The sequence below is a fragment of the Passer domesticus genome, chromosome 7, assembly GCF_036417665.1.
Source record: "Passer domesticus isolate bPasDom1 chromosome 7, bPasDom1.hap1, whole genome shotgun sequence".
Classification (NCBI taxonomy): Eukaryota; Metazoa; Chordata; class Aves; order Passeriformes; family Passeridae; genus Passer; species Passer domesticus.
Genome location: NC_087480.1, coordinates 14,138,759 through 14,153,890, shown reverse-complemented (window position 1 = coordinate 14,153,890; position 15,132 = coordinate 14,138,759). Strand labels below are relative to the sequence as shown.

The 15,132-nt window shown below is 42.6% G+C and overlaps 1 protein-coding gene across 5 annotated transcripts; it reads right to left on the bottom strand.

Annotated features, from left to right (window-relative positions):
* Positions 1-1,473: 1,473 nt before the first annotated feature.
* SLITRK4 (SLIT and NTRK like family member 4) lies at positions 1,474-14,870 on the bottom strand. 5 transcript variants are annotated; one of them, XM_064426959.1, is made up of 2 exons: positions 14,496-14,870; positions 1,474-11,710 (listed from the first exon to the last, which is right to left on the bottom strand). In XM_064426959.1, the coding sequence occupies exon 2, from the start codon at positions 11,658-11,660 to the stop codon at positions 9,147-9,149; it is 2,514 nt and encodes an 837-aa protein (XP_064283029.1). In that variant the 5' UTR covers positions 11,661-11,710; positions 14,496-14,870; the 3' UTR covers positions 1,474-9,146. The 5 variants fall into 5 exon arrangements, with proteins under 5 accessions (XP_064283029.1, XP_064283026.1, XP_064283030.1 ...); XM_064426956.1 differs by lacking the exon at positions 14,496-14,870 and adding an exon at positions 14,041-14,332; XM_064426960.1 differs by lacking the exon at positions 14,496-14,870 and adding an exon at positions 13,626-13,798.
* Between the last annotated feature and the right edge of the window lie 262 nt (positions 14,871-15,132).

The following is a 15,132-nucleotide window of genomic DNA, read 5'->3' as shown; positions in this document are numbered from 1 at the left end:
AATGGTCATCCTCATTTACTGCCAGTGACACCTAGCAATACCACATGGAAATGCAATTTTGCATGTGCACATGCATTATGTGTAGCATTATTACCAAACCATTAGAACTGTTAATACAAGTTTGAGTGTATACTCTTTACAGACAGGGAAAAATGTGTCTCCACATATTTGACAGAGAACTGGGCTAGCTATACTGTGGGGGAAATCTCATTTAGTCAAACAGGTTCTTCCTACCTGGTCCCCAGAATTTAGACAGGACCCAGAAGTGAAGATTACTTCTCCTCTTGCAAAAGGGACTGGCCCACATATTGAATAGCAGACAGCCAAGGAGAGTCTTACATTCTTGATTACAGAGCTCTTGTGTTACTTTTCCTCCCTGCAATGCTAAAAGAAGGATATTACTGATCCCTGCCACAGCCTTGTTCCTTGGCCCAAGGCTGTTGTGGGCCATGGCACAGGTGTGCTCCAGAGGGTAAAGGAGAAGGCATTTTGGCCAAAGTCACTGCCATGCTTCTGCTGTCTCTGAGTGTATCTAGTCTGTGATAACTCCAGTTCTAGCTCATTGCAAATGCCTGCAGAGTGGGTGTGAATTCATGTTGCTGCTACAGCCCCATATGGCACTGAAAGGCACTTGGGCAAACTGACCTTTTCCATGGATAACGTCACAGGGAATTCTGGTGTGGAGAAAGGAAACAGGAGCTGAGGCCAACTCCACAACTCAGTACCACAGCATAGCGAAAATGGCCAAAGGTGCCAATGACACTGAGAAATATGAGTGATTTTATTATTATAATGCAGATGTTCTTTTGGGAGGGAAAGTATTTGCTTGTCTTTTTTAGGCTTACATGTTTTGTTGCAGATGGCTCAGAGTTGTATTGCTCTGTACAGAATAAACAGGTCTATTTAATAGTTGAAGAAGAAAAATCTACAAAGAGGAAAACACAGCTTATCCACTCTCAATGAAATTTCTCAATCTGAACAATAGAGCTCTGTGCAGAGTACAGTGCTACTTCCCTTTTGAAATGGATTGTATGCTGATAATACTCATCATTTGCATGCTGCTTTCATTTTGAAAGCACATTACAAATGTATAGGAATCCTTACCAACTCACTTTACAGTTTATAATCCTTACTATCTTTGCTGTCATAAGTGGTATAAATTACTTGACAAAGCTACACAGAGAAAATGCATCACACTGTTGTTTTGTTGACCAATACAGCAAAATCATAAAATCATGCTCATGGCACAGTTCCAACAGCTGAATGCAACTCCAGATTCTAGGAGAAGCTACTTAAAAGATAAAACCTCTTATGGCATCCACAGCTTATATTCTTGAAAAAGGATTACAAAATAGGGGCTTCGTTTGTTGGTACAAACCAAATTTTCCCAAATTAATTCCTAAATACTTCACTTGTACTTTCTGAATATTTCACTTCATTAAGACAAAATAAATTTTCATTGAACAAAAAGTCTAGGTTATTCATGATGTTTTTGCTCTTTATTTTCTTAATAAACATGAAAATTAAAAGGAAAGCTTTTTTCTCTAGACATTTGGACCCAATTTCCTGATCATATTTGTAAAACCACTGATTTATTGAACTGATCATAGAAGTAAAGATCCTCATAAGTATAAAAGAGTGCAATGACATGGTGATATTTAAGAAGGAAGCCATATGAACCCCAATTATTTCAAAGTGCTAACCCCATCCAGAAGATCACCCCTTGTATGAGATTTGTACTCTTGTTGCTAACCAAACTCATCAAACTGCAGGCACAGCTCCACAGGAGCTGGAAGTCTGGTCCTGAGGAATGCCTGCTGATGTAACTTCCATTAAAGCAAACAGAGAGGGAACATTCAAAACCTTGCATTTCATTCCTACCACACAAAAGGCAGACATTGAGGATGAATCTTTGCAACTAAATTGTGCCCTGAGCTGCTCATGTAAGTCCCTTGGCACCCAGGGGCATATTCTAACCCAGGAATGGAAGATGAAAAGCTGCATGCCAAAAATATAAACACAACTGCTTTCTTTCTCTCTCTTAGAAAAATAATTTAATAGTACTGATATTAACCAACAATGTGACAATTCTTTAAAATACCTGTAGTTTTTTTTTTCAATCTGGAAAATTTGAAATTCAGTCCATTTTACTTTACTGGGAAAAAAAAAAAAAAAGGAAAGATAAGAAAAAAAAGGAGGAAGTTATTCTCCTACCGTTCTCCACGAAACTATTTTTGGGTATAAGCAAACACAGACTGCACATACACGAGACTGCTGACCTGGAGCCTTATTTGCAGAGTATAGACAAGAATACCCTGCTGAGAAGGACTCACAGGGTCTAGGAAATCTTGCCAGGGAGCAAGAAAATCTGCTGTATGGTATATCCTTTCCTGCAGTTTCTTGCAGTGAAGAGCTCAAAATCTGTCAAAACACATTGCCCTTTGTGACTCTGCCCATTGAGATGTACATCCCGTACAGTGTCTCATATTCAGATGTGAGCACTAATGTAGCACATGAAGAGAGCCCCTGCCAAAGCCACTGCTCAGCAAACATTGGGCACAGACTGACCCCCACACCCAAACAGCTCCCAGCGTGCACAAAAATGCATCCACATCCTGGCTAAAAGCATGCCTGAGAAATCTGTATCACAGCTGGTTTAACCTGAGTAATTTGTGCAAGAGCTTTCAGTGAAAAGCGACACCAAAGCCTGGCTCAGGTAAGTGGGTACAGATGTCTGCAGGATTTACCACAGTCTGTCAGGATTCAATTGACTGAACCACATTTCCTTTATACTGCACAACTTACAGTCATGGAAAGCCACAATTGCCCAGCTTCAAAAGCTCAGCACAAAACTTCCCAACAGAAGCTTAAACCATTTCCTACATTTCTGTTTTGGATCATACACCATCTGACGTGACTCAGAAACCATCCAGGACAGGCTCTTAGTTTGCCTTTTTTAGCTGTTTTCTAGGAACTGACAAATCCCACTCTTCTGCCTCTTTGGAAACTGCCATCAACCCAAGCCTAGAAGAACCTTCAGCTGTAAAGGACTGGCTCACTGAAGGTGAAATGAGAGCATGGAGTGGGAGGATGCTCTGGAAGGTCATAGTGCACACATTTCCAGGCAATTACATTAAATTAAACCAAGAAATGAAATCCTCATGGATGAGGGAAACTTAGGAATATTCTTTGTTACTCTAGTGTTACAAAATGATGACTAAACCATTCAGAGATCACATTCTGTTTTCTGGTTAAACAAAGACCAAAAAGAAGTGAGGTACCATTTGTTACCCATTAGAGTTGTACTACACTGTGTATAGTGACATACATGCATACAAAAAATTCAGATTTAGTACCAGCTAGGACTTTTTTTAAAATCTGATCTTTATTTGTGCTTTTGAGGAACTGTCTATGGAATTACTACTTAGGGAATGGAAATTCAATATAACTCAGTATCTGTCTGTTACCAGTGACCAGTATTTTAAAAATAACAGACTGAAATGTACTGCTTTCAGACAATGAATTAATTATCTCAACTATTGCTAGTGAATACAAATAAAATTAACAATAAAACAAAGATATTTGCAATAAACTCCCTACTTAATGAAAAACAAGAGTGGAGTAACTTTGCTCCATTACAGTGAGAAAGTAAATTGTATTGTTAAGAAAGTGTTTGTATTTTATGTGAGATCTACCCCAAGTGTATGTATAAACCAGGAAATTTATATAGTTTTGTACCCATAGTACAGCTCTGGGATGCCCACAGCTCTTGAATCACTGTAGAGTTCCACTGATATCAAACAGACACACTTGGTGTGTCTCTCCCTACAGTCGTTTGAAAATAGTAACAGCTTTGCCACACAAATCAACAGAGTATAAAGCAAGATTATATTACATTTCAAGTAAAAAACTACTTATTTTTATTTCAGTGATGGATAGATCTTGTACTTTCTGCTTTTTTTTCACTACATTGGTAAATGTTTGAGAAGAGTTTGTCCCTGAGCAACAATATTCTTCTTTTTGTTTTCCAACACAGCATCAACCATAATGCATAAGGATGAATAAAGTGAAATTGGAAATAAAAACTAATAATGACAAAACATATTAACAGAAAACTCTCAAGTTCCTCTGCATTCAGGAAAGCAGTGCACACTCATTATCAAAACATAAATAATTAATTCTTGATTCTCGAGTTTTCCTTTAGAAAGGAATTATATGGAATATTATATGTAGGCCTTTCTCAGCTAATGCTGTGGTTTTGTTCCTAATGTTATACTTCAACTAGAAGTGAAAAAAGTCTGTATCAAGTCCGATTTTCCACTCCATATCCCATTCTGATTCACTTTCACTGCCATTATAATGCATGTTAAACCCTGCACAACAGGGAATGTTTAATCTAAATGCAATTCTGTTCCTGCTCTTCTCCCTTGACATGAAGATTTTTATGAGGCTTTGTAAACCATTTTAACTACAAAATATAAATTTGGAAGTTAAACTACCTAAAGATGTCTTTTCAACTTTCAGTTATAAAACTAACCTAACCAAATGAAATGGTAGATGGATTGGTGGTTTTACTTCTAATAAGGACAAATTAACTTTTCTTTCCTCTGAAAAATTGTTATTGAAAATTACTAATAAGAAGAGAGCAAAAGAGAGCAAAGCAAATGCCCCTAACATTATGTAATTGTTCCTCTAAGCACTTCTGGGTTGAAGAACTGAGAATCCAACTGAAAACTGAATTCTGCTTGTGGTAGTAATGGAAAAAAAACCCACTGAATTTGGAGGGATTATTTGCATAACAGGGGAAAGGAAGATTTTGTTGGACAACAGAAAATAAGAAAAACTTTCTAAAATAGACAAAATTGTTGATGTGGTTAGAAAACATTACTGCATAACTGCTTTACAGATTCTCTCTCATCCATATACAAATAATCCAAAAGAGAATATCACAGGCACTTAACAAAGTCTAGTTTCAGAAATACAATAGTACCAAACAATTTTATTAATATTTCGTACAAATTTTGAAGTCAACACTGACTAGTATTTTGATATTGATGAAGGTAAACAAAATTGTTAAACAATAGGTTTCTGTGGTTTACATTGGACTGGATGTCGTAAGTAACTGCCTAAATTATAAACTAACCTAAAATAGTAATGATCAAAACAGGGTAAAGCCAATACATTTTGTTTTCTTTACTTTATTTCAAAATAGAGTGATTATAAATACATTCTTGTTATATTTCCTTCCTAACTCTTTGGATGCAACCAAAAAAAAAAGTCTCACTGTGCTCATTTCATACAATATCAACATACAAATCATGCAAAAGATATTATAGATATTATACCACCATCAAGTTCTGGATGTTTTTTTCTTGATTCTGAAACATTTGTTAACATTATTCACAAGGCCATGCCTTTATAATTTATATCATCATTATGGCTTTAAAAAAAAAGCATTTAAAAATATATTTATACTAGATTGTTGCATTATTGTCAATCTTGAACACTAAATGCAAAACATAAATCACCTGTTCTTGTGTTCTTGCACCGCGGTATTTGCTTTCTGATAAAATTGCACAATTTTTTTTCTTTTTCAAGGAAATGATTACACTTTATTGATTTCATTTAAAAATGGAAACTTCTTTATAATACAATGGAGACAACAGATTATGCCAACACCTTCACTGATTTAGTTTATGTCTATGGGTCTTAACAGCCATTTTACAAGCATGGCCACTCAAATCAATATAATGAACAGACAGACCCGTTAAGCCACACCCAAGAGTCACCTTCTCAGAAAGACTGACCAGAGATTTGAATGGACATCACACTAAAACTGCTGTGCAGACACATACACCGTTTCAAAACATGGAGAAAATAAACTGACACAAAGGTTGCCATTCAAAGTAACAATTTCACAGAAAAATAGTGTTTTTGCCAGCTTCTGCATTCTTCACTCACACTATTATGCCTACATATTGCACCATACATTGTAAAACACTTAGGGACAATTTCTACAGGAAGGTCCAGATTGTGCAACCTTTACTGATGCTGGTGAACCTACACTCAACTGCATAACCCCAGACGAGTCTCTGGGCTCTATGGATTATATACAATGGTTCTGAGCTGGCTTGTTGTGAAGTCAATGACAAAACTCTAGCTAAGCCCTACTCTTGGGCAGGTATCTAATTATTATCTTATGAATAGTACCTCTGCGCATGATTTAGGTTGAAGTGAAATGCTTTACTGGAATTGGGGCCTCAGTGATCAGAAAACTCTGACCCAGTGTAATGGTACAGCATAACAGTTCAGTTATTTTGATCAGCAAACAGAAGACACCACTCCAAAAACAAACAAAAAAAAAAAACAAACCTCAAACAAATTAAGAAAACCAAACCAAACCAAAACAAAAACCTAGAAAGAACACCCCCAGAAAACCTCAGAACACAAAATGAAACAAAAAAACCCCTCTTTTTTTTAGCTTAGGAAGGTATGATCATTCACCTCTGTTCTTCTGACTCAGGGCAGCACAAGTCATAAGCACATGAGTTTTACTATCACTTAGAAGCATTTCCTTACTTGCAGTTTTTAATATTTTCAGCACATTGCTCTCAGGAGGATCATACAGAGCATGCCAGTGACAATGCCCTGAGTGTGTCAGACATCTTCTGCTTTGGCAAAGCCCAGTGAACTTGGACCCATCCTCGAGGCCACACAGCTCTGTGCAGAGCAGACCAGGGACCTGTCACCCTCAGCCTACCGAAGGAGCCAGCAGAGTCCTGGTCAGTGCATCATGGACTTAATCCACAGACAACAAATAAACTCACATGTTCTCATCCAGACCTCAGCCATGCATTGCATCACTGGTCAACCAGGAGCTTTTTATGCTAGAACTGCATGTGTACCCAGTATCCATGTCCTCAAAATCCCCATGACATTCTGAATTAAGTAAATTATTGTGCATGGATAGATGCAGCTTTTTGAAAGAAACTCCGCCATTAATTCATCTCTCGCAATTTTATTATCTGAAGTCATGTATATACTATGCAGTATGGAGAAAAATAATAAAACCACCTTCTTTCTAAGCCAAAAGAGCATAAACAAATGTCTGAAAGTAGAGAAATGCTTTGTTTGCTTTCTCTTAAATAAAGAAGCAGTTCTTTTTTTTATTATTTTTGGTCTATTTTGATAAAAATATACTGCAGGCTGTTTGCCAAGTATCATTCCAGAATAAAAATTTCAGCTCAGTGTCACAAAGCCCTGAAATTCGAGGTTTATATTGGAAATAGCTGACACTGCCTTCTCCAAAGTATTATTATTGAGTCTTGCTCCAATTTTTGCTAGCTTCAAATTCATGAAAAATGCTCATGTTTATATCCTACTGTCTTAATTGACTAATGTATTGATTATAAAAGGTAAGGAGGGGTAAAGTTTCTGAAATCAAAGGAGATAAAGAGGTTCTTATCCAAAGCTCATCGAGTCAAAGAAATTTTGTTAATCTCATCACATAGATTTTCTCTAGGATGCTTCACCAATATATCTCCATTCTTATGTCAAAGTACCATCTATCAGTGAGATACAATGGGGATTTTCCATTCTCCTACCTTTTTTCCTTTTTTCCTGGCTATTCAGATTCAGCTTTCACAAAAGCAAGCTTTTGCTCTCTAGTTATGAGCTACGCAGTCCTCTGAACTGAGACCACTACACCCATTTTGCACTGTGGTTTTGAACAGGATTTGCCATATTGTTCACTGTTCTGATCAGGTTTTGCTGACTAAAACTAGCCAGAGATATAAGAACAGAAAACTTCTGCATGTACAATAAAAATATTCCCCTTAGCATGAATTCCTGTAAATGCTTGTGAAAAGTATTCAGATTAAGCTGTAGAGACCTGAAAAGCAAGAAAACTGATGGCAAGTAACAACCTGGGACACAATACTAAAAAACTAATCAATCTATTTTAAAATGCACCATTGGTAACAGATCTGAAATAAGGTAATATGCTAATCTCACGAGAATAGTACAGAACAATTTTATTATTATTATTATCATTATTATCATTATTATATCTGATCACTTAATTCTGGATGATGCTATACATTACATCCCCGGTTGCTGTTTGGTATATTGTTCTGGTTTTATTTATACTGAATGATTAATGCATTGTGATCAGGAAAACAAGTCAGGCATATTAAATACATATTAAGGAGTACATATTTTTTCCTATGTAGTATACAAAGTATTTCATAAATATGAATTATATTACAAAAATAATTTCTGCTACGCTCACACAGTAAGCACTTTGACAATTTTGGACAACCTGTTTGGGTTGCAAGAGTTTCACGTAACTGAGAAGGAACTCTAGTATTAATTGGAGATGAGTCTTAGAACAGATTCTGCATAAATATCAAATATTTTCTTCAGATGTCACGAATACTGCAGAAGTCAGGTTGAACTATTTTCTTTCTTTCTTTCTTTCTTTCTTTCTTTTAAAATTTTCTGTATAGACATTTATGCTTCAAGTGGTCAGATTTATTTCATAGGTATGTAATGCATGGTATATTTTAAACAAAATTTAACATTATAATTCCAGTGGTTTCAAGATGCAGCCCATAAATGTAACCAATTTACACATACTATTGAATGTTCTCTCTTTGCATGCTTGTTACTTTCCAGATAAGCTTTAAACAGTGCCATTAGAACACCACAAATCAAAGGATTACTCCAGTTCCACCAACTTAAATCCACGTGCAGGATGAAGGACCCAGCTGAAGTACAAATATCAGTACCAGGTTTCTTGTGTTTGTTCTGACAAATCACAAGGAGACGATGGTTTGCATTTAAGATACAAAACATATATGCCTCTTGAGGTTAAATTCAGTGTAACGTGTATAAAGCATCCCTTTGGCAATAGAGTTTGCAGTATCCCTACAGGATTCCACAGGGCATGAGCTTTATGGAGTAAAATCTATTAAGGAAATTCTCCTCTACTTGACAAATCATACACAGCTACAGTTAATCAGACACCCTTGGATACACCTGCCTCTATGCCTATCAATATAATATAGTATTTGGAAGTTAAAAGTCAACAAAAGGCACTTTCATCATTAAATAAATGTCCTCTGTAGGCAATAAGATTGTATGACCTATATTTTATTCAAAGCTGTTTGTTCTTCAAGGACTTGTAGGTAGTCTGGTGAACCTTGAAGTTTAGCTTTTAGTTCAAAATATTCACTTTTTCTTTGTTCTACTACAATTTTACTATGATTACCACCTATTAGAGATTTCTTGGCTTTTTTGTCTTGCAGTTTCTCTGGGTAACGTATTTCAAAGCCACTGACCCCTATGCTGTTGTATTCCTTTTTACTTTCAAGAAAATTTTGAATAAATACATTGGAATCCCTTCCAGGGAATAACTCATCCAGTTCATCGATTGTGCTAAGTCTTTTTCTGGAATCCACATGCAATAAATCTTTCTCCTTGTCATTCACATTTCTCAGAATGACTTTTTGCCCTGGTGGGTCAGCAAACGTGAAGCCTGTTTCAGACTCTTTCAAGCCACATGTATGACTTTTGCTCATCTGCTCAATGGTTTGAGGAATGAAGGCCTCTGCACCCAGTCCATCTTTTTTGTTTGACTTGTGATCGTGCTTTCTTAGCTGCAGTTGCATAGAACTGCACTCTTGGTTTCCAATCCCTTCATGCTTTATGGTTGGTTTTTTGTTGCGCCGAAGCACAAAAACAAGAAGACAAAAAGCAACAAACACTGTTAAAATCAGCACAACCAATATGCTTAGGATTAGGATGGACAATGGAACTGGGCCACCAGGAGGACTCCGGACTGGTCCCGGGGGTGTTGTGAAAATAACAGCAGGCATGGGACTAGTGAACAGAGCAGATGGCTTGTTTAAAAGTTTAGGACAGAGAATCTCATTTTTCAGAGACTTAAGTTCTATGTTAGCAAACTGCACAGGTGTCTCACATTTCAATTCCTTCACCACAATACCGTCATTTAGCTTCTCAAGCCACAGTTTTAAAGCAACTAAATCACAAGTGCAGTCCCATGGATTACCTTCCAAATCTATTTGTGTAAGAGACTTTAGCTGATCAAGAACACCACTTACAGGTAAATACATGAAGTGATTGTTCCTCAGATTCAGTCTAGCAAGTGGTGCACCAGCAAAAATATACGCCGGCAAGCTTCGCAGAAGATTGTTGTTCAGGTAGAGCAACTGCAAATTTGGCATTAAATCAAAGGTGCCTGCTAAGATTTCTTTGATAACATTGTATTCCAAATACAGATATTGCAAATTGTGGAGGCCAGCAAACATTTCTGGGCTCAGACGCTCTATCTGATTGCCATTGAGATACAATCTCCGTAAATTTGTAAGGTTGCGGAAAACATCTCCTTTGATCACTGAAATCCGATTGCTGCCTAAATGTAGCAAATCCAGCCCCTCAAACTCAGCAAAATCTGTAGTATCCACATCCTTAATATAATTGCCATTTACATGCAGTTTCTTGGCATTTAAAGGTTTTGGTACGAGTTCAGCCATTGATTCTATATTTCTTTCTTGGCAATTTACGCTTAATCCCAAGTCTGAAGGATGAGTTTTGCAAACACAAGGGACCGGACAAGGAGTTAAAGGAGGCACCCTGGTCTGGTAAGATATGATTTGACTGAGATTGCGAGTGGACAGTGCTTTGCCTGCTACTATCCCCGAGATCTTCGAAGGATTTGTAGTCTTTGGTGGCTTTGTGACTAATCTGTGCACTGATGTTTGAGTGGTGTGGCCGTTGGGCGTGCTGTAACCGGGCTCCAGCTGCGAGGGAGGCAGGATGCGCACGTCAAAATCACTCCCTGTCCCCATGGAGCACAGCTCCTGCTTATTGGTTTCTTTCAGCAGCCTTCCGTACAAGTCACTGGGTGTTTCACAGATAGCCTCTCCAATGTAGATGTTATAGGGCATGTTCTCCAGCCACGCTTTCAAAGGCAACAAATCACACGTACAATTCCAGGGGTTGTCTTCCAGCTGCAATTCAACAATTCGCCCGATGTGTTCCAGAACTCCAATGTATGGAAGCTTCTGTATTCGATTGCCCCGTATATCCAGATGGGTTAGAGAAGCAAATCGAAAAATATTATCGGGAAGGAATGAAATCAGATTGTCATTAAGTATCAGGACTTTCAGCTTGTGAAGCTTATTGAAGGCTCCCCGTTCAATAAACTTGATTAAATTGTAGTCAGCTTGGAGATACTCCAAGTTCTCTATGCCAAGGAAAGTGTCAGCCCGGAGAATCTTTAATTCATTGTTGTTCAAGTGCAACTGTTTTAATGCACTAAGACCCATAAAGGCCCCTCCCTCAATGTTCTGTAACTTATTATTACCCAGTTGCAAGGACACTGCATGTGTAAAATTAAGAAAGGAATTTGGATATAGAATAATTAGCAGGTTGTTTTGAAAGTTGAGGTGGTAAAAATTAGACCATGGTGGTTTAAGCTGATTTGGTCTGTAGACTGCAACCTTCTCACAGTTGACATAGAGTACATTCTCAACTGACACACAGGAGCAAACATTGCAAATTTCCACAGATATATCAGCATCTGTAGTTGTAGAAGAAACTGGAGATGACAGAACCAGAAAGAGCCACAGAATCATCTTCTTATGATCAGCAAACAACCTTAGGCTCCTGAACAAAGATAAAGAATCTAAAGAAGAAAGAAGGAAAGAAAAAGAAAATGTTTTTCAGTTGACATTGTTCCAAAACGTCACTTGGGTTAGAAATTGTATACCACTGAGCTACTGTACCTGCCAAGTATTATAGATAAACTACAAGAACTGAATTTAAAATAACATGAAAGACTTTAACAACCAAACAAATGCACAGGAGCTGGGATGATTTCAAACACGGAATGTAAATTCTGTAGAAAAACACAAATAACTCTCAGGTCTGTCAAATGTATTTCTCTCTCTTGTACATGCCAAGCATGCATAACTAATAAAGTAAAATAACCAAAAGAGATTCCAATTTTATGCATATTTACTCCCCTCAATTGTGCACTGCTCATATGTTGCTGTGCATTTCAGGGATATTAAACACAAATGCTGATGTTATGCATGCCCAAACATCTGGGATAAGACAGCACAATGTAGAAAGGATGGAGATGCTGACACAAAAAGCAATGCCAGTGCTCAGTATATGTACCTAAAGCAGCAACACATACAGATGTATCACTATGATAAAGATATTCACTCAAGGCATAGGCATGCACACACATTGTTTCTGTCACTTCTGATACCTAGTTTAAATAAGTAGGTGGTAAACTGTCTGCAGAAATACAACTATTCACAAAACAAGATCAGCTCTGGGTGACCAATGGAAGCACTCAGACATGGAAGAAGCATGCACAAGCATACAGCCCCATCCCCAGGAATAACAACACACTGACTTGCAGAGAAAAACAAAGTCACAATTTGCCGGTCTGACACTATTGAAATCTGAGAACTATTTTTTCCCCCTAAAACATTATGTAATTTGCTCTTATTCCTGCATTGATAAGAACCCTTTGCATATAGTCCGGCCAGCTGAACTGCCATTTTTTACACAGAAGAACTCGAGCCACAGCATTTCCTCTGAGTAATAAGGTAGTTGTTTTTTTTTTTCTTTTCCTTTTTTTAAACAAATCAGTCAATAATCAATACATTGCACACACATACACACACACACATTCCATCTTCCCATTACCCCCATTTCTCAACTTGTCCCTTTCATTTCCTGCTGTAGGAAGCCACTGAGTTGGCAGGAGACAGCCAGAATGAAAAGTGGAGAAAGCAGGAGCCAGCTGCAGGGAGGAGAACCGGGCTAGAGGGAGACACAAGGGGAGGATGTGCCGGGGGTCCTGGGAGGGAAGAGAGAGGAGGGATGAGGAATGACCGCAGGACAGAAGGACAAGAGGGAGACGAAAAGCACAGCGGAGAGAGTGAAGGATGAGAGGAACGGATGGCCGAAGGGGTCAAGGAGGCCGCTTGTCGGGAGAAGGGGGAAGCGGAGCAGCGGCTGCCGATGCCCGCAGGCTGCCGACCCCGGCCGCGGCGAGCGCGCCCCCAGGGGCGGGCCGGTGTCCCCGCGCCCCCTCCGCTCCGTCTCCCTCCCCCTGGCAGCCGCCGTCCTCCCGTATCCCTGCCTCGCCCACGCTCGAGTCCCCTCTTCTTCCTCAGCCCCGGGGCCCCGGCCGGTGCCGGCTGCGGGCGCTGCGCGGGGCTGGCGGCGGGGCGGCGAGCCCGGCCAGCAGTGCCGGCACTACCGCAATTTTTTGCCGCATCCGGCTCGGCCGGTGCCGGCTCCCCTCTGCCGTGGGCACCCCGTCGCCCTCTGTCTCCCGGCAGGGGCACGGGCGCGCTCGCAGGGCGCGCACATCCCGGCCGGGAGCGGGCAGAGCGCGGCGGAGCAGCCCCGCATCCCCTCCGCCGTCCCTTCGCAACACGGCACGACCGCGCTCCCCGCCGCTGAACGCACCAGCCCCCCCCGCCCCGGTACCTTTGGAAAGTCCAGCCCGCAGCAGATCCACACACCCCCTTCCCCAGCCCCACTGCGCAGATCCTGCCCCCCCGTCCCTCCCACACCTCCACCGCCTTCTCCGGGCCGCCCGGCCGCGGTCCCTCCGCTCGCCCGCACTCCCGGGAAGGATGGGAGAAGGCAGCGCTGCGCCTGGTGCCGCTGGCCAGGGCTCCGGGAGGCGGCCGGCTGCCGGGAGAGGCGAGCGCGATGGCAGAGAGGCTCCGGCAGGAAGCCACTGTCGCCTCGTCGCGTGCACCCCCGCCTCCCCCCACCCCACCCCTCGCCGTCTTTAAAACAGCACCGGTAATTATTATAGCAATGAAAACAAAACCTTCGGAATAATTAAAAAGAAATTAAAACGCCAACGTACGGGCGGCCCCGCCGTGCCCCCACCCCCGCCCGCACTCACACGCCCGGCGGGCGCCCGCCGCCCTCGGTGATGCTCCCGGCTCTCCGCGGCCAGCCCGCCACCGTCCCTACCTCGGCGCCCGGGGTCGCCGCGGCTCCGCTCGGCTGCGCTCCGCCGCTCTCCCCGCGAGCTCCGGGCTCCGGCGGCTCCGCGCACGCAGCGGGCGGCGGGGGCAGCCGGGCGCCCGCCGGGGCGAGCACCCCCGGCCGCGCGGAGCGAGGGCAAGCCCGGCGCTGCGGAACCCCGCGGGCTCCGCCGCATGCAGCAGCCGCCCGGCTGAGCCCTGCCCCGCCGCCGCGGTCCCCCGCACACATGCGGGGAGAGGATCCCTCTGCACACGGGCGCCCGCTCCCATCGCACTGCTCTCGCCCACCCCCTGCACGCAGCGAGCCCCCTCCCCTCCGCCACACGCACACCCGCACACACACGCGAGCACCCGCACACACACACACACACACACGCATACCCGCACACACACACACACGCACACACATGCACACACACGCACACACATGCACGCACGCACCGAGCGCTGCTCCGGCGGGGAGGGAGACGCCGCTCCGGGCGAGCAATCCCGGCGCATCGCCACGGCCGGAGCCTCTCCGCAGCCCCGAGGCGCCGTGCCGCCGGTACCTTTCCCGGGGAGCCGTCGCGCTGCGCCCCCGCGGAGCCCAGGCGGGGCGTGCGGGGCGGGAGGAGCCCCCCGGGGCGGCGGGAGCGGCGGGGCCGCGCCGGGAGCCGCGGGGCTGCCATGGGCGGGCGAGGCAGCCACAAGTGCAGCCCGCGGCCGGGACGGGGCCAGCGCGGCCCCCGCGCCCGAGGAGCCGCAGGGCAGCGCGGCTGCGAGAGCCGAGCGGGGGAAGGAGAGAGGAGGCAAGAAGGGACTCCCCCCTTTCTTTTCTGGTGATCTCCCCTCCCGGCTTGAAACAAAAGTAGAGGTGGAAACTGAGTGGGCAGGATGGTAACATTTGCTGCATTTAATGTGAATTGCAATTATGGAGCGAAATCGCTGCGAGGAGACATACCCGAGCCGTTCTTACGACAGCGCAGCTATTTGTCTATCTCATTCTTTGTGGTTAGGTGAAATTCCTTCTCTGCGTAGGTAACAGCTGCAGTCTGATGGAAAAAAAATCCTCAAATGTTATGCACTGGTGCTAAACAGA

Coding starts and splice junctions, on each gene's coding strand:
- SLITRK4 (XM_064426956.1), bottom strand. CDS start 14,230: ATGCGGCGGAGCCCGCGGGGTTCCGCAGCGCCGGGCTTGCCCTCGCTC. Junction 11,711..14,040: donor CGGCGACCCCGGGCGCCGAG/GTAGGGACGGTG, acceptor TTTCTTCTTTAG/ATTCTTTATCTTTGTTCAGG.